This window comes from Salvelinus fontinalis, chromosome 11 (assembly GCF_029448725.1).
Source record: "Salvelinus fontinalis isolate EN_2023a chromosome 11, ASM2944872v1, whole genome shotgun sequence".
Classification (NCBI taxonomy): Eukaryota; Metazoa; Chordata; class Actinopteri; order Salmoniformes; family Salmonidae; genus Salvelinus; species Salvelinus fontinalis.
Window position 1 is genome coordinate 2857797 of NC_074675.1, and position 26023 is coordinate 2883819.

General features: G+C 43.9%; 2 protein-coding genes across 5 annotated transcripts in view; one reads left to right on the forward strand and one right to left on the reverse strand.

Moving 5' to 3' along the window:
* The window catches only part of LOC129864883 (PHD finger protein 21A-like), a 458909-nt gene that overhangs the window by 156724 nt on the left and 276162 nt on the right, over positions 1–26023 (forward strand). The gene's annotated exons all lie outside the window — the stretch shown is intronic.
* LOC129864884 (rho GTPase-activating protein 8-like) overlaps positions 1–26023 on the reverse strand; it is an 84967-nt gene that overhangs the window by 26295 nt on the left and 32649 nt on the right. The window contains exon 4 of the mRNA XM_055937186.1: positions 20103–20190. Coding sequence (XP_055793161.1) covers positions 20103–20190 — 88 coding nt within the window. The remainder of the gene's footprint in view (positions 1–20102; positions 20191–26023) is intronic.

Sequence of the window (26023 nt, forward strand, 5' to 3'; positions counted from 1 at the left end):
AGGGAGATATGGACTACATATAGCAGAACAGACCATAGAGGGAGATATGGACTACATATAGCAGAACAGACCATAGAGGGAGATATGGACTACATATAGCAGAACAGACCATAGAGGGAGATATGGACTACATATAGCAGAACAGACCAGGGGTAGAGGGAGATATGGACTACATATAGCAGAACAGACCATAGAGGGAGATATGGACTACATATAGCAGAACAGACCATAGAGGGAGATATGGACTACATATAGCAGAACAGACCATAGAGGGAGATATGGACTACATATAGCAGAACAGACCATAGAGGGAGATATGGACTACATATAGCAGAACAGACCATAGAGGGAGATATGGACTACATATAGCAGAACAGACCATAGAGGGAGATATGGACTACATATAGCAGAACAGACCATAGAGGGAGATATGGACTACATATAGCAGAACAGACCATAGAGGGAGATATGGACTACATATAGCAGAACAGACCATAGAGGGAGATATGGACTACATATAGCAGAACAGACCATAGAGGGAGATATGGACTACATATAGCAGAACAGACCATAGAGGGAGATATGGACTACATATAGCAGAACAGACCATAGAGGGAGATATGGACTACATATAGCAGAACAGACCATAGAGGGAGATATGGACTACATATAGCAGAACAGACCATAGAGGGAGATATGGACTACATATAGCAGAACAGACCATAGAGGGAGATATGGACTACATATAGCAGAACAGACCATAGAGGGAGATATGGACTACATATAGCAGAACAGACCATAGAGGGAGATATGGACTACATATAGCAGAACAGACCATAGAGGGAGATATGGACTACATATAGCAGAACAGACCATAGAGGGAGATATGGACTACATATAGCAGAACAGACCATAGAGGGAGATATGGACTACATATAGCAGAACAGACCATAGAGGGAGATATGGACTACATATAGCAGAACAGACCATAGAGGGAGATATAGACTACATATAGCAGAACAGACCATAGAGGGAGATATGGACTACATATAGCAGAACAGACCATAGAGGGAGATATGGACTACATATAGCAGAACAGACCATAGAGGGAGATATAGACTACATATAGCAGAACAGACCATAGAGGACGTCCTACAGAGGGAGATATGGACTACATATAGCAGAACAGACCATAGAGGGAGATATGGACTACATATAGCAGAACAGACCATAGAGGGAGATATGGACTACATATAGCAGAACAGACCATAGAGGACGCCTACAGAGGAGTATGGACTACATATAGCAGAACAGACCATAGAGGGAGATATGGACTACATATAGCAGAACAGACCATAGAGGGAGATATGGACTACATATAGCAGAACAGACCATAGAGGGAGATATGGACTACATATAGCAGAACAGACCATAGAGGGAGATATGGACTACATATAGCAGAACAGACCATAGAGGGAGATATGGACTACATATAGCAGAACAGACCATAGAGGGAGATATGGACTACATATAGCAGAACAGACCATAGAGGGAGATATGGACTACATATAGCAGAACAGACCATAGAGGGAGATATGGACTACATATAGCAGAACAGACCATAGAGGGAGATATGGACTACATATAGCAGAACAGACCATAGAGGGAGATATGGACTACATATAGCAGAACAGACCATAGAGGGAGATATGGACTACATATAGCAGAACAGACCATAGAGGGAGATATGGACTACATATAGCAGAACAGACCATAGAGGGAGATATGGACTACATATAGCAGAACAGACCATAGAGGGAGATATGGACTACATATAGCAGAACAGACCATAGAGGGAGATATGGACTACATATAGCAGAACAGACCATAGAGGGAGATATGGACTACATATAGCAGAACAGACCATAGAGGGAGATATGGACTACATATAGCAGAACAGACCATAGAGGGAGATATGGACTACATATAGCAGAACAGACCATAGAGGGAGATATGGACTACATATAGCAGAACAGACCATAGAGGGAGATATGGACTACATATAGCAGAACAGACCATAGAGGGAGATATGGACTACATATAGCAGAACAGACCATAGAGGGAGATATGGACTACATATAGCAGAACAGACCATAGAGGGAGATATGGACTACATATAGCAGAACAGACCATAGAGGGAGATATGGACTACATATAGCAGAACAGACCATAGAGGACGTCCTACAGAGGGAGATATGGACTACATATAGCAGAACAGACCATAGAGGGAGATATGGACTACATACAGCAGAACAGACCATAGAGGGAGATATGGACTACATATAGCAGAACAGACCATAGAGGGAGATATGGACTACATATAGCAGAACAGACCATAGAGGGAGATATGGACTACATATAGCAGAACAGACCATAGAGGGAGATATGGACTACATATAGCAGAACAGACCATAGAGGGAGATATGGACTACATATAGCAGAACAGACCATAGAGGGAGATATGGACTACATATAGCAGAACAGACCATAGAGGGAGATATGGACTACATATAGCAGAACAGACCATAGAGGGAGATATGGACTACATATAGCAGAACAGACCATAGAGGGAGATATGGACTACATATAGCAGAACAGACCATAGAGGGAGATATGGACTACATATAGCAGAACAGACCATAGAGGGAGATATGGACTACATATAGCAGAACAGACCATAGAGGGAGATATGGACTACATATAGCAGAACAGACCATAGAGGACGTCCTACAGAGGGAGATATGGACTACATATAGCAGAACAGACCATAGAGGGAGATATGGACTACATACAGCAGAACAGACCATAGAGGGAGATATGGACTACATATAGCAGAACAGACCATAGAGGGAGATATGGACTACATATAGCAGAACAGACCATAGAGGGAGATATGGACTACATATAGCAGAACAGACCATAGAGGGAGATATGGACTACATATAGCAGAACAGACCATAGAGGGAGATATGGACTACATATAGCAGAACAGACCATAGAGGGAGATATGGACTACATATAGCAGAACAGACCATAGAGGGAGATATGGACTACATATAGCAGAACAGACCATAGAGGGAGATATGGACTACATATAGCAGAACAGACCATAGAGGGAGATATGGACTACATATAGCAGAACAGACCATAGAGGGAGATATGGACTACATATAGCAGAACAGACCATAGAGGGAGATATGGACTACATATAGCAGAACAGACCATAGAGGGAGATATGGACTACATATAGCAGAACAGACCATAGAGGGAGATATGGACTACATATAGCAGAACAGACCATAGAGGACGTCCTACAGAGGGAGATATGGACTACATATAGCAGAACAGACCATAGAGGGAGATATGGACTACATATAGCAGAACAGACCATAGAGGGAGATATGGACTACATATAGCAGAACAGACCATAGAGGGAGATATGGACTACATATAGCAGAACAGACCATAGAGGGAGATATGGACTACATATAGCAGAACAGACCATAGAGGACGTCCTACAGAGGGAGATATGGACTACATATAGCAGAACAGACCATAGAGGGAGATATGGACTACATATAGCAGAACAGACCATAGAGGACGTCCTACAGAGGGAGATATGGACTACATATAGCAGAACAGACCATAGAGGACGTCCTACAGAGGGAGATATGGACTACATATAGCAGAACAGACCATAGAGGGAGATATGGACTACATATAGCAGAACAGACCATAGAGGGAGATATGGACTACATATAGCAGAACAGACCATAGAGGGAGATATGGACTACATATAGCAGAACAGACCATAGAGGGAGATATAGACTACATATAGCAGAACAGACCATAGAGGGAGATATGGACTACATATAGCAGAACAGACCATAGAGGGAGATATGGACTACATATAGCAGAACAGACCATAGAGGGAGATATAGACTACATATAGCAGAACAGACCATAGAGGACGTCCTACAGAGGGAGATATGGACTACATATAGCAGAACAGACCATAGAGGGAGATATGGACTACATATAGCAGAACAGACCATAGAGGGAGATATGGACTACATATAGCAGAACAGACCATAGAGGGAGATATGGACTACATATAGCAGAACAGACCATAGAGGGAGATATGGACTACATATAGCAGAACAGACCATAGAGGGAGATATGGACTACATATAGCAGAACAGACCATAGAGGGAGATATGGACTACATATAGCAGAACAGACCATAGGACGCTAGAGGGAGATATGGACTACATATAGCAGAACAGACCATAGAGGGAGATATGGACTACATATAGCAGAACAGACCATAGAGGGAGATATGGACTACATATAGCAGAACAGACCATAGAGGGAGATATGGACTACATATAGCAGAACAGACCATAGAGGGAGATATGGACTACATATAGCAGAACAGACCATAGAGGGAGATATGGACTACATATAGCAGAACAGACCATAGAGGGAGATATGGACTACATATAGCAGAACAGACCATAGAGGGAGATATGGACTACATATAGCAGAACAGACCATAGAGGGAGATATGGACTACATATAGCAGAACAGACCATAGAGGGAGATATGGACTACATATAGCAGAACAGACCATAGAGGGAGATATGACTACATAAGCAGAACAGACCATAGAGGGAGATATGGACTACATATAGCAGAACAGACCATAGAGGGAGATATGGACTACATATAGCAGAACAGACCATAGAGGACGCACAGAGGGAGATATGGACTACATATAGCAGAACAGACCATAGAGGGAGATATGGACTACATATAGCAGAACAGACCATAGAGGGAGATATGGACTACATATAGCAGAACAGACCATAGAGGGAGATATGGACTACATATAGCAGAACAGACCATAGAGGGAGATATGGACTACATATAGCAGAACAGACCATAGAGGGAGATATGGACTACATATAGCAGAACAGACCATAGAGGGAGATATGGACTACATATAGCAGAACAGACCATAGAGGGAGATATGGACTACATATAGCAGAACAGACCATAGAGGGAGATATGGACTACATATAGCAGAACAGACCATAGAGGGAGATATGGACTACATATAGCAGAACAGACCATAGAGGGAGATATGGACTACATATAGCAGAACAGACCATAGAGGGAGATATGGACTACATATAGCAGAACAGACCATAGAGGGAGATATGGACTACATATAGCAGAACAGACCATAGAGGGAGATATGGACTACATATAGCAGAACAGACCATAGAGGGAGATATGGACTACATATAGCAGAACAGACCATAGAGGGAGATATGGACTACATATAGCAGAACAGACCATAGAGGGAGATATGGACTACATATAGCAGAACAGACCATAGAGGGAGATATGGACTACATATAGCAGAACAGACCATAGAGGGAGATATGGACTACATATAGCAGAACAGACCATAGAGGGAGATATGGACTACATATAGCAGAACAGACCATAGAGGGAGATATGGACTACATATAGCAGAACAGACCATAGAGGGAGATATGGACTACATATAGCAGAACAGACCATAGAGGGAGATATGGACTACATATAGCAGAACAGACCATAGAGGGAGATATGGACTACATATAGCAGAACAGACCATAGAGGGAGATATGGACTACATATAGCAGAACAGACCATAGAGGGAGATATGGACTACATATAGCAGAACAGACCATAGAGGGAGATATGGACTACATATAGCAGAACAGACCATAGAGGGAGATATGGACTACATATAGCAGAACAGACCATAGAGGGAGATATGGACTACATATAGCAGAACAGACCATAGAGGGAGATATGGACTACATATAGCAGAACAGACCATAGAGGGAGATATGGACTACATATAGCAGAACAGACCATAGAGGGAGATATGGACTACATATAGCAGAACAGACCATAGAGGGAGATATGGACTACATATAGCAGAACAGACCATAGAGGACGTCCTACAGAGGGAGATATGGACTACATATAGCAGAACAGACCATAGAGGGAGATATGGACTACATATAGCAGAACAGACCATAGAGGACGTCCTACAGAGGGAGATATGGACTACATATAGCAGAACAGACCATAGAGGACGTCCTACAGAGGGAGATATGGACTACATATAGCAGAACAGACCATAGAGGGAGATATGGACTACATATAGCAGAACAGACCATAGAGGGAGATATGGACTACATATAGCAGAACAGACCATAGAGGGAGATATGGACTACATATAGCAGAACAGACCATAGAGGGAGATATAGACTACATATAGCAGAACAGACCATAGAGGGAGATATGGACTACATATAGCAGAACAGACCATAGAGGGAGATATGGACTACATATAGCAGAACAGACCATAGAGGGAGATATGGACTACATATAGCAGAACAGACCATAGAGGACGTCCTACAGAGGGAGATATGGACTACATATAGCAGAACAGACCATAGAGGGAGATATGGACTACATATAGCAGAACAGACCATAGAGGGAGATATGGACTACATATAGCAGAACAGACCATAGAGGGAGATATAGACTACATATAGCAGAACAGACCATAGAGGGAGATATGGACTACATATAGCAGAACAGACCATAGAGGGAGATATGGACTACATATAGCAGAACAGACCATAGAGGGAGATATGGACTACATATAGCAGAACAGACCATAGAGGACGTCCTACAGAGGGAGATATGGACTACATATAGCAGAACAGACCATAGAGGGAGATATGGACTACATATAGCAGAACAGACCATAGAGGGAGATATGGACTACATATAGCAGAACAGACCATAGAGGGAGATATAGACTACATATAGCAGAACAGACCATAGAGGGAGATATGGACTACATATAGCAGAACAGACCATAGAGGGAGATATGGACTACATATAGCAGAACAGACCATAGAGGGAGATATGGACTACATATAGCAGAACAGACCATAGAGGGAGATATGGACTACATATAGCAGAACAGACCATAGAGGGAGATATGGACTACATATAGCAGAACAGACCATAGAGGGAGATATGGACTACATATAGCAGAACAGACCATAGAGGGAGATATGGACTACATATAGCAGAACAGACCATAGAGGGAGATATGGACTACATATAGCAGAACAGACCATAGAGGGAGATATGGACTACATATAGCAGAACAGACCATAGAGGGAGATATGGACTACATATAGCAGAACAGACCATAGAGGGAGATTGACTACATAAGCAGAACAGACCATAGAGGGAGATATGGACTACATATAGCAGAACAGACCATAGAGGGAGATATGGACTACATATAGCAGAACAGACCATAGAGGGAGATATGGACTACATATAGCAGAACAGACCATAGAGGGAGATATGGACTACATATAGCAGAACAGACCATAGAGGGAGATATGGACTACATATAGCAGAACAGACCATAGAGGGAGATATGGACTACATATAGCAGAACAGACCATAGAGGGAGATATGGACTACATATAGCAGAACAGACCATAGAGGGAGATATGGACTACATATAGCAGAACAGACCATAGAGGGAGATATGGACTACATATAGCAGAACAGACCATAGAGGGAGATATGGACTACATATAGCAGAACAGACCATAGAGGGAGATATGGACTACATATAGCAGAACAGACCATAGAGGGAGATATAGACTACATATAGCAGAACAGACCATAGAGGGAGATATGGACTACATATAGCAGAACAGACCATAGAGGGAGATATGGACTACATATAGCAGAACAGACCATAGAGGGAGATATAGACTACATATAGCAGAACAGACCATAGAGGACGTCCTACAGAGGGAGATATGGACTACATATAGCAGAACAGACCATAGAGGGAGATATGGACTACATACAGCAGAACAGACCATAGAGGGAGATATGGACTACATATAGCAGAACAGACCATAGAGGGAGATATGGACTACATATAGCAGAACAGACCATAGAGGGAGATATGGACTACATATAGCAGAACAGACCATAGAGGACGTCCTACAGAGGGAGATATGGACTACATATAGCAGAACAGACCATAGAGGGAGATATGGACTACATATAGCAGAACAGACCATAGAGGACGTCCTACAGAGGGAGATATGGACTACATATAGCAGAACAGACCATAGAGGACGTCCTACAGAGGGAGATATGGACTACATATAGCAGAACAGACCATAGAGAGAGATATGGACTACATATAGCAGAACAGACCATAGAGGGAGATATGGACTACATATAGCAGAACAGACCATAGAGGGAGATATGGACTACATATAGCAGAACAGACCATAGAGGGAGATATAGACTACATATAGCAGAACAGACCATAGAGGGAGATATGGACTACATATAGCAGAACAGACCATAGAGGGAGATATGGACTACATATAGCAGAACAGACCATAGAGGGAGATATAGACTACATACAGCAGAACAGACCATAGAGGACGTCCTACAGAGGGAGATATGGACTACATATAGCAGAACAGACCATAGAGGGAGATATGGACTACATATAGCAGAACAGACCATAGAGGGAGATATGGACTACATATAGCAGAACAGACCATAGAGGGAGATATAGACTACATATAGCAGAACAGACCATAGAGGGAGATATGGACTACATATAGCAGAACAGACCATAGAGGGAGATATGGACTACATATAGCAGAACAGACCATAGAGGGAGATATGGACTACATATAGCAGAACAGACCATAGAGGACGTCCTACAGAGGGAGATATGGACTACATATAGCAGAACAGACCATAGAGGGAGATATGGACTACATATAGCAGAACAGACCATAGAGGGAGATATGGACTACATATAGCAGAACAGACCATAGAGGAGTCCTACAGAGGGAGATATGGACTACATATAGCAGAACAGACCATAGAGGGAGATATGGACTACATATAGCAGAACAGACCATAGAGGACGTCCTACAGAGGGAGATATGGACTACATATAGCAGAACAGACCATAGAGGACGTCCTACAGAGGGAGATATGGACTACATATAGCAGAACAGACCATAGAGAGAGATATGGACTACATATAGCAGAACAGACCATAGAGGGAGATATGGACTACATATAGCAGAACAGACCATAGAGGGAGATATGGACTACATATAGCAGAACAGACCATAGAGGGAGATATGGACTACATATAGCAGAACAGACCATAGAGGGAGATATGGACTACATATAGCAGAACAGACCATAGAGGGAGATATGGACTACATATAGCAGAACAGACCATAGAGGGAGATATGGACTACATATAGCAGAACAGACCATAGAGGACGCCAGAGAGATATGGACTACATATAGCAGAACAGACCATAGAGGGAGATATGGACTACATATAGCAGAACAGACCATAGAGGGAGATATGGACTACATATAGCAGAACAGACCATAGAGGGAGATATGGACTACATATAGCAGAACAGACCATAGAGGGAGATATGGACTACATATAGCAGAACAGACCATAGAGGGAGATATGGACTACATATAGCAGAACAGACCATAGAGGGAGATATGGACTACATATAGCAGAACAGACCATAGAGGACGCCTACAGAGGGAGATATGGACTACATATAGCAGAACAGACCATAGAGGGAGATATGGACTACATATAGCAGAACAGACCATAGAGGGAGATATGGACTACATATAGCAGAACAGACCATAGAGGGAGATATAGACTACATATAGCAGAACAGACCATAGAGGGAGATATGGACTACATATAGCAGAACAGACCATAGAGGGAGATATGGACTACATATAGCAGAACAGACCATAGAGGGAGATATGGACTACATATAGCAGAACAGACCATAGAGGGAGATATGGACTACATATAGCAGAACAGACCATAGAGGGAGATATGGACTACATATAGCAGAACAGACCATAGAGGGAGATATGGACTACATATAGCAGAACAGACCATAGAGGGAGATATGGACTACATATAGCAGAACAGACCATAGAGGGAGATATGGACTACATATAGCAGAACAGACCATAGAGGGAGATATGGACTACATATAGCAGAACAGACCATAGAGGGAGATATGGACTACATATAGCAGAACAGACCATAGAGGACGTCCTACAGAGGGAGATATGGACTACATATAGCAGAACAGACCATAGAGGGAGATATGGACTACATATAGCAGAACAGACCATAGAGGGAGATATGGACTACATATAGCAGAACAGACCATAGAGGGAGATATGGACTACATATAGCAGAACAGACCATAGAGGGAGATATGGACTACATATAGCAGAACAGACCATAGAGGGAGATATGGACTACATATAGCAGAACAGACCATAGAGGGAGATATGGACTACATATAGCAGAACAGACCATAGAGGGAGATATGGACTACATATAGCAGAACAGACCATAGAGGGAGATATAGACTACATATAGCAGAACAGACCATAGAGGGAGATATGGACTACATATAGCAGAACAGACCATAGAGGGAGATATGGACTACATATAGCAGAACAGACCATAGAGGGAGATATAGACTACATATAGCAGAACAGACCATAGAGGGAGATATGGACTACATATAGCAGAACAGACCATAGAGGGAGATATGGACTACATATAGCAGAACAGACCATAGAGGGAGATATAGACTACATATAGCAGAACAGACCATAGAGGACGTCTACAGAGGGAGATATGGACTACATATAGCAGAACAGACCATAGAGGGAGATATGGACTACATACAGCAGAACAGACCATAGAGGGAGATATGGACTACATATAGCAGAACAGACCATAGAGGGAGATATGGACTACATATAGCAGAACAGACCATAGAGGGAGATATGGACTACATATAGCAGAACAGACCATAGAGGACGTCCTACAGAGGGAGATATGGACTACATATAGCAGAACAGACCATAGAGGGAGATATGGACTACATATAGCAGAACAGACCATAGAGGACGTCCTACAGAGGGAGATATGGACTACATATAGCAGAACAGACCATAGAGGGAGATGGAGTAGGACTACATATAGCAGAACAGACCATAGAGGGAGATATGGACTACATATAGCAGAACAGACCATAGAGGGAGATATGGACTACATATAGCAGAACAGACCATAGAGGGAGATATGGACTACATATAGCAGAACAGACCATAGAGGGAGATATAGACTACATATAGCAGAACAGACCATAGAGGGAGATATGGACTACATATAGCAGAACAGACCATAGAGGGAGATATGGACTACATATAGCAGAACAGACCATAGAGGGAGATATAGACTACATACAGCAGAACAGACCATAGAGGACGTCCTACAGAGGGAGATATGGACTACATATAGCAGAACAGACCATAGAGGGAGATATGGACTACATATAGCAGAACAGACCATAGAGGGAGATATGGACTACATATAGCAGAACAGACCATAGAGGGAGATATAGACTACATATAGCAGAACAGACCATAGAGGGAGATATGGACTACATATAGCAGAACAGACCATAGAGGGAGATATGGACTACATATAGCAGAACAGACCATAGAGGGAGATATAGACTACATACAGCAGAACAGACCATAGAGGACGTCCTACAGAGGGAGATATGGACTACATATAGCAGAACAGACCATAGAGGGAGATATGGACTACATATAGCAGAACAGACCATAGAGGGAGATATAGACTACATATAGCAGAACAGACCATAGAGGGAGATATGGACTACATATAGCAGAACAGACCATAGAGGGAGATATAGACTACATATAGCAGAACAGACCATAGAGGGAGATATGGACTACATATAGCAGAACAGACCATAGAGGGAGATATGGACTACATATAGCAGAACAGACCATAGAGGGAGATATGGACTACATATAGCAGAACAGACCATAGAGGGAGATATAGACTACATATAGCAGAACAGACCATAGAGGGAGATATGGACTACATATAGCAGAACAGACCATAGAGGGAGATATGGACTACATATAGCAGAACAGACCATAGAGGCGCAAGAGGGAGATATGGACTACATATAGCAGAACAGACCATAGAGGGAGATATGGACTACATATAGCAGAACAGACCATAGAGGGAGATATAGACTACATATAGCAGAACAGACCATAGAGGGAGATATGGACTACATATAGCAGAACAGACCATAGAGGGAGATATGGACTACATATAGCAGAACAGACCATAGAGGGAGATATGGACTACATATAGCAGAACAGACCATAGAGGGAGATATGGACTACATATAGCAGAACAGACCATAGAGGGAGATATGGACTACATATAGCAGAACAGACCATAGAGGGAGATATGGACTACATATAGCAGAACAGACCATAGAGGGAGATATGGACTACATATAGCAGAACAGACCATAGAGGGAGATATAGACTACATATAGCAGAACAGACCATAGAGGGAGATATGGACTACATATAGCAGAACAGACCATAGAGGGAGATATGGACTACATATAGCAGAACAGACCATAGAGGGAGATATGGACTACATATAGCAGAACAGACCATAGAGGGAGATATGGACTACATATAGCAGAACAGACCATAGAGGGAGATATGGACTACATATAGCAGAACAGACCATAGAGGGAGATATAGACTACATATAGCAGAACAGACCATAGAGGGAGATATGGACTACATATAGCAGAACAGACCATAGAGGGAGATATGGACTACATATAGCAGAACAGACCATAGAGGGAGATATAGACTACATATAGCAGAACAGACCATAGAGGACGTCCTACAGAGGGAGATATGGACTACATATAGCAGAACAGACCATAGAGGACGTCCTACAAAGGGAGATATAGACTACATACAGCAGAACAGACCATAGAGGGAGATATGGACTACATACAGCAGAACAGACCATAGAGGGAGATATGGACTACATATAGCAGAACAGACCATAGAGGGAGATATGGACTACATACAGCAGAACAGACCATAGAGGGAGATATGGACTACATATAGCAGAACAGACCATAGAGGGAGATATGGACTACATATAGCAGAACAGACCATAGAGGGAGATATGGACTACATATAGCAGAACAGACCATAGAGGACGTCCTACAGAGGGAGATATGGACTACATATAGCAGAACAGACCATAGAGGGAGATATGGACTACATATAGCAGAACAGACCATAGAGGGAGATATGGACTACATATAGCAGAACAGACCATAGAGGACGTCCTACAGAGGGAGATATGGACTACATATAGCAGAACAGACCATAGAGGGAGATATGGACTACATATAGCAGAACAGACCATAGAGGGAGATATGGACTACATATAGCAGAACAGACCATAGAGGGAGATATGGACTACATATAGCAGAACAGACCATAGAGGGAGATATAGACTACATATAGCAGAACAGACCATAGAGGGAGATATGGACTACATATAGCAGAACAGACCATAGAGGGAGATATGGACTACATATAGCAGAACAGACCATAGAGGGAGATATAGACTACATACAGCAGAACAGACCATAGAGGACGTCCTACAGAGGGAGATATGGACTACATACAGCAGAACAGACCATAGAGGGAGATATGGACTACATATAGCAGAACAGACCATAGAGGGAGATATGGACTACATATAGCAGAACAGACCATAGAGGACATCCTACAGAGGGAGATATGGACTACTTATAGCAGAACAGACCATAGAGGGAGATATAGACTACATATAGCAGAACAGACCATAGAGGGAGATATGGACTACATACAGTAGAACAGACCATAGAGGGAGATATGGACTACATATAGCAGAACAGACCATAGAGGGAGATATGGACTACATATAGCAGAACAGACCATAGAGGGAGATATGGACTACATATAGCAGAACAGACCATAGAGGGAGATATGGACTACATATAGCAGAACAGACCATAGAGGGAGATATGGACTACATATAGCAGAACAGACCATAGAGGGAGATATAGACTACATACAGCAGAACAGACCATAGAGGGAGATATAGACTACATATAGCAGAACAGACCATAGAGGGAGATATAGACTACATACAGCAGAACAGACCATAGAGGGAGATATGGACTACATATAGCAGAACAGACCATAGAGGGAAATATGGACTACATATAGCAGAACAGACCATAGAGGGAGATGTGGACTACATATAGCAGAACAGACCATAGAGGACGTCCTACAGAGGGAGATATAGACTACATACAGCAGAACAGACCATAGAGGGAGATATAGACTACATATAGCAGAACAGACCATAGAGGGAGATATAGACTACATATAGCAGAACAGACCATAGAGGGAGATATGGACTACATATAGCAGAACAGACCATAGAGGGAGATGTGGACTACATATAGCAGAACAGACCATAGAGGGAGATATAGACTACATATAGCAGAACAGACCAGAGAGGGAGATGTGGACTACATATAGCAGAACAGACCATAGAGGGAGATATGGACTACATATAGCAGAACAGACCATAGAGGGAGATGTGGACTACATATAGCAGAACAGACCATAGAGGGAGATATGGACTACATATAGCAGAACAGACCATAGAGGGAGATATGGACTACATATAGCAGAACAGACCATAGAGGGAGATATAGACTACATATAGCAGAACAGACCATAGAGGGAGATATGGACTACATATAGCAGAACAGACCATAGAGGGAGACATGGACTACATATAGCAGAACAGACCATAGAGGGAGATATAGACTACATATAGCAGAACAGACCATAGAGGGAGATATGGACTACATACAGCCGAACAGACCATAGAGGGAGATATGGACTACATATAGCAGAACAGACCATAGAGGGAGATATGGACTACATATAGCAGAACAGACCATAGAGGGAGATATAGACTACATACAGCAGAACAGACCATAGAGGGAGATATAGACTACATATAGCAGAACAGACCATAGAGGGAGATATAGACTACATATAGCAGAACAGACCATAGAGGGAGATATGGACTACATATAGCAGAACAGACCATAGAGGGAGATATGGACTACATATAGCAGAACAGACCATAGAGGGAGATATAGACTACATACAGCAGAACAGACCATAGAGGGAGATATAGACTACATATAGCAGAACAGACCATAGAGGGAGATATAGACTACATATAGCAGAACAGACCATAGAGGGAGATATGGACTACATACAGCAGAACAGACCATAGAGGGAGATATGGACTACATATAGCAGAACAGACCATAGAGGGAGATATGGACTACATATAGCAGAACAGACCATAGAGGGAGATATAGACTACATATAGCAGAACAGACCATAGAGGGAGATATAGACTACATATAGCAGAACAGACCATAGAGGGAGATATGGACTACATATAGCAGAACAGACCATAGAGGGAGATGTGGACTACATATAGCAGAACAGACCATAGAGGGAGATGTGGACTACATATAGCAGAACAGACCATAGAGGGAGATATAGACTACATATAGCAGAACAGACCATAGAGGGAGATATAGACTACATATAGCAGAACAGACCATAGAGGGAGATGTAGACTACATATAGCAGAACAGACCATAGAGGGAGATATAGACTACATATAGCAGAACAGACCATAGAGGGAGATATAGACTACATATAGCAGAACAGACCATAGAGGGAGATATAGACTACATATAGCAGAACAGACCATAGAGGGAGATATGGACTACATATAGCAGAACAGACCATAGAGGGAGATATAGACTACATATAGCAGAACAGACCATAGAGGACGTCCTACAGAGGGAGATATGGACTACATATAGCAGAACAGACCATAGAGGGAGATATGGACTACATATAGCAGAACAGACCATAGAGGGAGATATAGACTACATATAGCAGAACAGACCATAGAGGGAGATATGGACTACATATAGCAGAACAGACCATAGAGGGAGATGTGGACTACATATAGCAGAACAGACCATAGAGGGAGATGTGGACTACATATAGCAGAACAGACCATAGAGGGAGATATAGACTACATATAGCAGAACAGACCATAGAGGGAGATATGGACTACATATAGCAGAACAGACCATAGAGGGAGATATGGACTACATACAGCAGAACAGACCATAGAGGGAGATATGGACTACATATAGCAGAACAGACCATAGAGGGAGATATGGACTACATATAGCAGAACAGACCATAGAGGGAGATATGGACTACATATAGCAGAACAGACCATAGAGGGAGATATGGACTACATACAGCAGAACAGACCATAGAGGGAGATATAGACTACATATAGCAGAACAGACCATAGAGGGAGATATGGACTACATATAGCAGAACAGACCATAGAGGGAGATGTGGACTACATATAGCAGAACAGACCATAGAGGACGTCCTACAGAGGGAGATATGGACTACATACAGCAGAACAGACCATAGAGGGAGATATAGACTACATACAGCAGAACAGACCATAGAGGGAGATATAGACTACATACAGCAGAACAGACCATAGAGGGAGATATGGACTACATACAGCAGAACAGACCATAGAGGGAGATATAGACTACATACAGCAGAACAGACCATAGAGGGAGATATGGACTACATATAGCAGAACAGACCATAGAGGGAGATATAGACTACATACAGCAGAACAGACCATAGAGGGAGATATAGACTACATACAGCAGAACAGACCATAGAGGGAGATATGGACTACATACAGCAGAACAGACCATAGAGGGAGATATGGACTACATACAGCAGAACAGACCATAGAGGGAGATATAGACTACATACAGCAGAACAGACCATAGAGGGAGATATGGACTACATACAGCAGAACAGACCATAGAGGGAGATATAGACTACATATAGCAGAACAGACCATAGAGGGAGATATAGACTACATATAGCAGAACAGACCATAGAGGGAGATATGGACTACATATAGCAGAACAGACCATAGAGGACGTCCTACAGAGGGAGATATGGACTACATATAGCAGAACAGACCATAGAGGGAGATATAGACTACATATAGCAGAACAGACCATAGAGGGAGATATGGACTACATATAGCAGAACAGACCATAGAGGGAGATATAGACTACATATAGCAGAACAGACCATAGAGGGAGATATGGACTACATATAGCAGAACAGACCATAGAGGGAGATATGGACTACATATAGCAGAACAGACCATAGAGGGAGATATAGACTACATATAGCAGAACAGACCATAGAGGGAGATGTGGACTACATATAGCAGAACAGACCATAGAGGGAGATATAGACTACATATAGCAGAACAGACCATAGAGGGAGATATAGACTACATATAGCAGAACAGACCATAGAGGGAGATATGGACTACATATAGCAGAACAGACCATAGAGGGAGATGTGGACTACATATAGCAGAACAGACCATAGAGGACGTCCTACAGAGGGAGATATAGACTACATACAGCAGAACAGACCATAGAGGGAGATATAGACTACATATAGCAGAACAGACCATAGAGGGAGATATGGACTACATATAGCAGAACAGACCATAGAGGGAGATATAGACTACATATAGCAGAACAGACCATAGAGGGAGATATAGACTACATATAGCAGAACAGACCATAGAGGGAGATATGGACTACATATAGCAGAACAGACCATAGAGGACGTCCTACAGAGGGAGATATGGACTACATATAGCAGAACAGACCATAGAGGGAGATATGGACTACATATAGCAGAACAGACCATAGAGGGAGATATGGACTACATACAGCAGAACAGACCATAGAGGACATCCTACAGAGGGAGATATGGACTACATATAGCAGAACAGACCATAGAGGGAGATGTGGACTACATATAGCAGAACAGACCATAGAGGACATCCTACAGAGGGAGATATGGACTACATATAGCAGAACAGACCATAGAGGGAGATATAGACTACATATAGCAGAACAGACCATAGAGGGAGATATGGACTACATATAGCAGAACAGACCATAGAGGACATCCTACAGAGGGAGATATGGACTACATATAGCAGAACAGACCATAGAGGGAGATATAGACTACATATAGCAGAACAGACCATAGAGGGAGATATGGACTACATACAGCAGAACAGACCATAGAGGGAGATATGGACTACATATAGCAGAACAGACCATAGAGGGAGATATAGACTACATATAGCAGAACAGACCATAGAGGGAGATATGGACTACATACAGCAGAACAGACCATAGAGGGAGATATGGACTACATACAGCAGAACAGACCATAGAGGGAGATATAGACTACATATAGCAGAACAGACCATAGAGGGAGATATGGACTACATACAGCAGAACAGACCATAGAGGGAGATGTAGACTACATATAGCAGAACAGACCATAGAGGGAGATATGGACTACATATAGCAGAACAGACCATAGAGGGAGATATAGACTACATATAGCAGAACAGACCATAGAGGGAGATATGGACTACATATAGCAGAACAGACCATAGAGGGAGATATAGACTACATATAGCAGAACAGACCATAGAGGGAGATATGGACTACATATAGCAGAACAGACCATAGAGGGAGATATAGACTACATATAGCAGAACAGACCATAGAGGGAGATATGGACTACATATAGCAGAACAGACCATAGAGGGAGATATAGACTACATATAGCAGAACAGACCATAGAGGGAGATATGGACTACATATAGCAGAACAGACCATAGAGGGAGATATAGACTACATATAGCAGAACAGACCATAGAGGGAGATATGGACTACATATAGCAGAACAGACCATAGAGGGAGATATAGACTACATATAGCAGAACAGACCATAGAGGGAGATATAGACTACATATAGCAGAACAGACCATAGAGGGAGATATGGACTACATATAGCAGAACAGACCATAGAGGGAGATATAGACTACATATAGCAGAACAGACCATAGAGGGAGATATGGACTACATATAGCAGAACAGACCATAGAGGGAGATGTGGACTACATATAGCAGAACAGACCATAGAGGGAGATGTGGACTACATATAGCAGAACAGACCATAGAGGGAGATATAGACTACATATAGCAGAACAGACCATAGAGGGAGATATGGACTACATATAGCAGAACAGACCATAGAGGGAGATATGGACTACATATAGCAGAACAGACCATAGAGGGAGATATAGACTACATACAGCAGAACAGACCATAGAGGGAGATATGGACTACATATAGCAGAACAGACCATAGAGGGAGATGTGGACTACATATAGCAGAACAGACCATAGAGGACGTCCTACAGAGGGAGATATAGACTACATACAGCAGAACAGACCATAGAGGGAGATATGGACTACATATAGCAGAACAGACCATAGAGGGAGATATGGACTACATATAGCAGAACAGACCATAGAGGGAGATATGGACTACATACAGCAGAACAGACCATAGAGGGAGATGTGGACTACATATAGCAGAACAGACCATAGAGGATGTCCTACAGAGGGAGATATGGACTACATACAGCAGAACAGACCATAGAGGGAGATATAGACTACATACAGCAGAACAGACCATAGAGGGAGATATAGACTACATACAGCAGAACAGACCATAGAGGGAGATATAGACTACATATAGCAGAACAGACCATAGAGGGAGATATGGACTACAAAGGGTCGTGTACATTAACATCACATATCATATGACGGTGTCCTGACTCACTGCAGTAGGTGGTGGTGGTTGAGCTGATGGGAGGGGGGCATCAAGCAGCTACTGAAGACAACTAGCTTCCTGCCATAGTTATCATCACCTGGAGAGAACAGAGAGGAGAGAACAGAGAGGAGAGAACAGAGAGAACAGAGAGAACAGAGAGGAGAGAACAGAGAGAACAGAGAGAACACGAGGAGAGAACAGAGAGGAGAAAACAGAGAGAACAGAGAGAACAGAGAGAACAGAGAGGAGAGAACAGAGAGGAGAGAACACGAGGAGAAAACAGAGAGGAGAAAACAGAGAGGAGAAAACAGAGAGGAGAAAACAGAGAGGAGAAAACAGAGAGGAGAAAACAGAGAGGAGAAAACAGAGAGGAGAGAACAGAGAGGAGAGAACAGAGAGGAGAGAACACGAGGAGAAAACAGAGAGGAGAAAACAGAGAGGAGAAAACAGAGAGGAGAGAACAGAGAGGAGAGAACAGAGAGGAGAGAACAGAGAGGAGAGAACAGAGAGAACAGAGAGAACAGAGAGAACAGAGAGAACAGAGAGGAGAGAACAGGAGGAGAGAACAGAGAGAACAGAGAGGAGAGAACAGGAGGAGAGAACAGAGAGAACAGAGAGGAGAGAACAGGAGGAGAGAACAGAGAGAACAGGAGAGAGAACAGGAGAGAGAAAAGGAGAGAGAACAGGAGAGAGAAAAGGAGGAGAGAACAGGAGGAGAGAACAGAGAGAACAGAGAGGAGAGAACAGAGAGAACAGGAGGAGAGAACAGGAGGAGAGAACAGGAGGAGAGAACAGGAGGAGAGAACAGGAGGAGAGAACAGGAGGAGAGAACAGGAGGAGAGAACAGGAGGAGAGAACAGAGAGAACAGAGAGGAGAGAACAGGAGGAGAGAACAGAGAGAAAAGGAGAGAGAACAGGAGGAGAGAACAGAGAGAACAGGAGGAGAGAACAGAGAGAACAGGAGGAGAGAACAGAGAGAACAGGAGGAGAGAACAGGAGGAGAGAACAGGAGGAGAGAACAGGAGGAGAGAACAGGAGGAGAGAACAGAGAGGAGAGAACAGAGAGGAGAGAACAGAGAGGAGAGAACAGAGAGGAGAGAACAGAGAGGAGAGAACAGAGAGGAGAGAACAGAGAGAACAGAGAGAACAGAGAGGAGAGAACAGGAGGAGAGAACAGAGAGAACAGAGAGGAGAGAACAGGAGGATAGAACAGAGAGAACAGAGAGGAGAGAACAGGAGGAGAGAACAGAGAGAACAGGAGAGAGAACAGGAGAGAGAAAAGGAGAGAGAAAAGGAGAGAGAACAGGAGAGAGAAAAGGAGGAGAGAACAGGAGGAGAGAACAGAGAGAACAGAGAGGAGAGAACAGAGAGAACAGGAGAGAGAACAGGAGAGAGAACAGGAGGAGAGAACAGGAGGAGAGAACAGGAGGAGAGAACAGGAGGAGAGAACAGGAGGAGAGAACAGGAGGAGAGAACAGGAGGAGAGAACAGAGAGAACAGAGAGGAGAGAACAGGAGGAGAGAACAGAGAGAAAAGGAGAGAGAACAGGAGGAGAGAACAGGAGGAGAGAACAGAGAGAACAGGAGAGAGAACAGAGAGAACAGGAGGAGAGAACAGGAGGAGAGAACATGAGGAGAGAACATGAGGAGAGAACAGGAGGAGAGAACAGGAGGAGAGAACAGGAGGAGAGAACAGGAGAGAGAACAGGAGAGAGAACAGGAGAGAGAACAGGAGAGAGAACAGGAGGAGAGAACAGGAGAGAGAACAGGAGGAGAGAACAGGAGGAGAGAACAGGAGGAGAGAACAGGAGGAGAGAACAGGAGGAGAGAACAGGAGGAGAGAACAGGAGGAGAGAACAGGAGGAGAGAACAGGAGGAGAGAACAGGAGGAGAGAACAGGAGGAGAGAACAGGAGGAGAGAACAGGAGGAGAGAACAGAGAGGAGAGAACAGGAGGAGAGAACAGAGAGGAGAGAACAGGAGGAGAGAACAGGAGGAGAGAACAGAGAGAACAGGAGGAGAGAACAGAGAGAACAGGAGAGAGAACAGAGAGAACAGGAGGAGAGAACAGGAGGAGAGAACAGGAGGAGAGAACAGGAGGAGAGAACATGAGAGAGAACAGGAGGAGAGAACATGAGAGAGAACAGGAGGAGAGAACATGAGAGAGAACAGGAGGAGAGAACAGGAGGAGAGAACAGGAGGAGAGAACAGGAGGAGAGAACAGAGAGGAGAAAACAGGAGGAGAGAACAGAGAGAACAGGAGAGAGAACAGGAGGAGAGAACAGGAGGAGAGAACAGGAGGAGAGAACAGACAGAACAGGAGGAGAGAACAGGAGGAGAGAACAGGAGGAGAGAACAGGGGGAGAGAACAGGAGGAGAGAACAGGAGGAGAGAACAGAGAGAACAGGAGGAGAGAACAGAGAGGAGAGAACAGAGAGGAGAGAACAGAGAGGAGAGAACAGAGAGGAGAGAACAGAAAGAACAGGAGGAGAGAACAGAGAGAACAGAGAGGAGAGAACAGAGAGAACAGAGAGGAGAAACAGGAGGAGAGAACAGAGAGAACAGGAGAGAGAACAGGAGGAGAGAACAGAGAGAACAGAGAGGAGAGAACAGAGAGAACAGGAGAGAGAACAGGAGGAGAGAACAGGAGGAGAGAACAGAGAGAACAGAGAGAACAGAGAGGAGATAACAGAGAGAACAGGAGAGAGAACAGGAGAGAGAACAGGAGGAGAGAACAGGAGGAGAGAACAGGAGGAGAGAACAGGAGGAGAGAACAGGAGGAGAGAACAGGAGGAGAGAACAGAGAGGAGAGAACAGAGAGGAGAGAACAGGAGGAGAGAACAGAGAGAACAGAGAGGAGAGAACAGAGAGAACAGAGAGAACAGGAGGAGAGAACAGGAGGAGAGAACAGAGAGAACAGGAGAGAGAACAGGAGGAGAGAACAGAAGGAGAGAACAGGAGGAGAGAATAGAGAGAACAGAGAGGAGAAACAGGAGGAGAGAACAGAGAGAACAGAGAGAACAGAGAGGAGAAACAGGAGGAGAGAACAGAGAGAACAGAGAGAACAGAGAGAGAACAGTGAGGAGAGAACAGAGAGAACAGGAGAGAGAACAGGAGGAGAGAACAGGAGGAGAGAACAGAGAGGAGAAACAGGAGGAGAGAACAGAGAGGAGAGAACAGAGAGGAGAGAACAGAGAGAACAGAGAGGAGAGAACGGAGAGAACAGAGAGGAGAGAACAGAGAGAACAGAGAGGAGAGAACAGAGAGAACAGAGAGGAGAGAACAGAAAGAACAGGAGAGAGAACAGGAGGAGAGAACAGAGAGAACAGGAGAGAGAACAGGAGGAGAGAACAGGAGGAGAGAACAGGAGGAGAGAACAGAGAGGAGAAACAGGAGGAGAGAACAGAGAGGAGAGAACAGGAGGAGAGAACAGGAGGAGAGAACAGAGAGAACAGAGAGGAGAGAACAGAGAGAACAGAGAGGAGAGAACAGAGAGAACAGGAGGAGAGAACAGAGAGAACAGGAGAGAGAACAGGAGAGAGAACAGGAGAGAGAACAGGAGAGAGAACAGGAGAGAGAACAGGAGAGAGAACAGGAGGAGAGAACAGGAGGAGAGAACAGGAGGAGAGAACAGGAGGAGAGAACAGAGAGGAGAAACAGGAGGAGAGAACAGAGAGGAGAAAACAGGAGGAGAGAACAGAGAGAACAGAGAGGAGAGAACAGAGAGAACAGAGAGGAGAGAACAGAGAGAACAGAGAGGAGAGAACAGAAAGAACAGGAGAGAGAACAGGAGGAGAGAACAGAGAGAACAGGAGAGAGAACAGGAGGAGAGAACAGGAGGAGAGAACAGAAAGAACAGGAGAGAGAACAGGAGGAGAGAACAGAAAGAACAGGAGAGAGAACAGGAGGAGAGAACAGAGAGAACAGGAGAGAGAACAGGAGAGAGAACAGGAGGAGAGAACAGGAGGAGAGAACAGGAGGAGAAACAGGAGGAGAGAACAGAGAGGAGAGAACAGGAGGAGAGAACAGGAGGAGAGAACAGGAGGAGAGAACAGAGAGGAGAAACAGGAGGAGAGAACAGGAGGAGAGAACAGGAGAGTAATTTCAGTTTTTTTGCAGACATTTTGTGACGTCATTATGGGGTATTGGGACGTCATTATGGGGTATTGGGACGTCATTATGGGGTATTGGGACGTCATTATGGGGTATTGGGACGTCATTATGGGGTATTGGGACGTCATTATGGGGTATTGGGACGTCATTATGGGGTATTGGGACGTCATTATGGGGTATTGGGACGTCATTATGGGGTATTGGGACGTCATTATGGGGTATTGGGACGTCATTATGGGGTATTGGGACGTCATTATGGGGTATTGGGACGTCATTATGGGGTATTGGGACGTCATTATGGGGTATTGGGACGTCATTATGGGGTATTGGGACGTCATTATGGGGTATTGGGACGTCATTATGGGGTATTGGGACGTCATTATGGGGTATTGGGACGTCATTATGGGGTATTGGGACGTCATTATGGGGTATTGGGACGTCATTATGGGGTATTGGGACGTCATTATGGGGTATTGGGACGTCATTATTGGGACGTCATTATGGGGTATTGGGACGTCATTATGGGGTATTGGGACGTCATTATGGGGTATTGGGACGTCATTATGGGGTATTGGGACGTCATTATTGGGACGTCATTATGGGGTATTGGGACGTCATTATTGGGTATTGGGACGTCATTATGGGGTATTGGGACGTCATTATGGGGTACTGGGACGTCATTATGGGGTATTGGGACGTCATTATGGGGTATTGGGACGTCATTATGGGGTATTGGGACGTCATTATGGGGTATTGGGACGTCATTATGGGGTATTGGGACGTCATTATGGGGTATTGGGACGTCACGTCATTATGGGGTATTGGGACGTCATTATGGGGTATTGGGACGTCACGTCATTATGGGGTATTGGGACGTCATTATGGGGTATTGGGACGTCATTATGGGGTATTGGGACGTCATTATGGGGTATTGGGACGTCATTATGGGGTATTGGGACGTCATTATGGGGTATTGGGACGTTATTATGGGGTATTGTGTGTAGATTGATGAGGGGGATTCAATTTTAGAATAAGGCTGTAACGTAACAAAATGTGGAAAAAGGGGTCTGAATCCTTTCCAAATGCACTCTAGGTCAACGTTTGCACGATGGCGGACACTAGATTGACAGGCTAGTGTTTTTGCTGTTCGTTAAGCCGACTCATCCTGTTGTCTGATGAACAGTAAATGTGGACAGTTCTTCCAATATCTTCAATATGCACCTCGGAATTTGCAGCATCCCCGATTTACATTTCTTATCAGCTATTATCAATTATATTCTTCATACTATAAAATAATGCCACGGTAATTCTAAGCAAATCTCGTCTGCTAAATGAACTAGTGTAGCCCACAGCCAGATCAGGACCTGCTAAATGAACTAGTGTCGCCCACAGCCAGATCAGGACCTGCTAAATGAACTAGTGTAGCCCACAGCCAGATCAGGACCTGCTAAATGAACTAGTGTAGCCCACAGCCAGATCAGGACCTGCTAAATGAACTAGTGTAGCCCACAGCCAGATCAGGACCTGCTAAATGAACTAGTGTCGCCCACAGCCAGATCAGGACCTGCTAAATGAACTAGTGTCGCCCACAGCCAGATCAGGACCTGCTTAATGAACTAGTGTAGCCCACAGCCAGATCAGGACCTGCTTAATGAACTAGTGTAGCCCACAGCCAGATCAGGACCTGCTAAATGAACTAGTGTAGCCCACAGCCAGATCAGGACCTGCTTAATGAACTAGTGTAGCCCACAGCCAGATCAGGACCTGCTAAATGAACTAGTGTAGCCCACAGCCAGATCAGGACCTGCTAAATGAACTA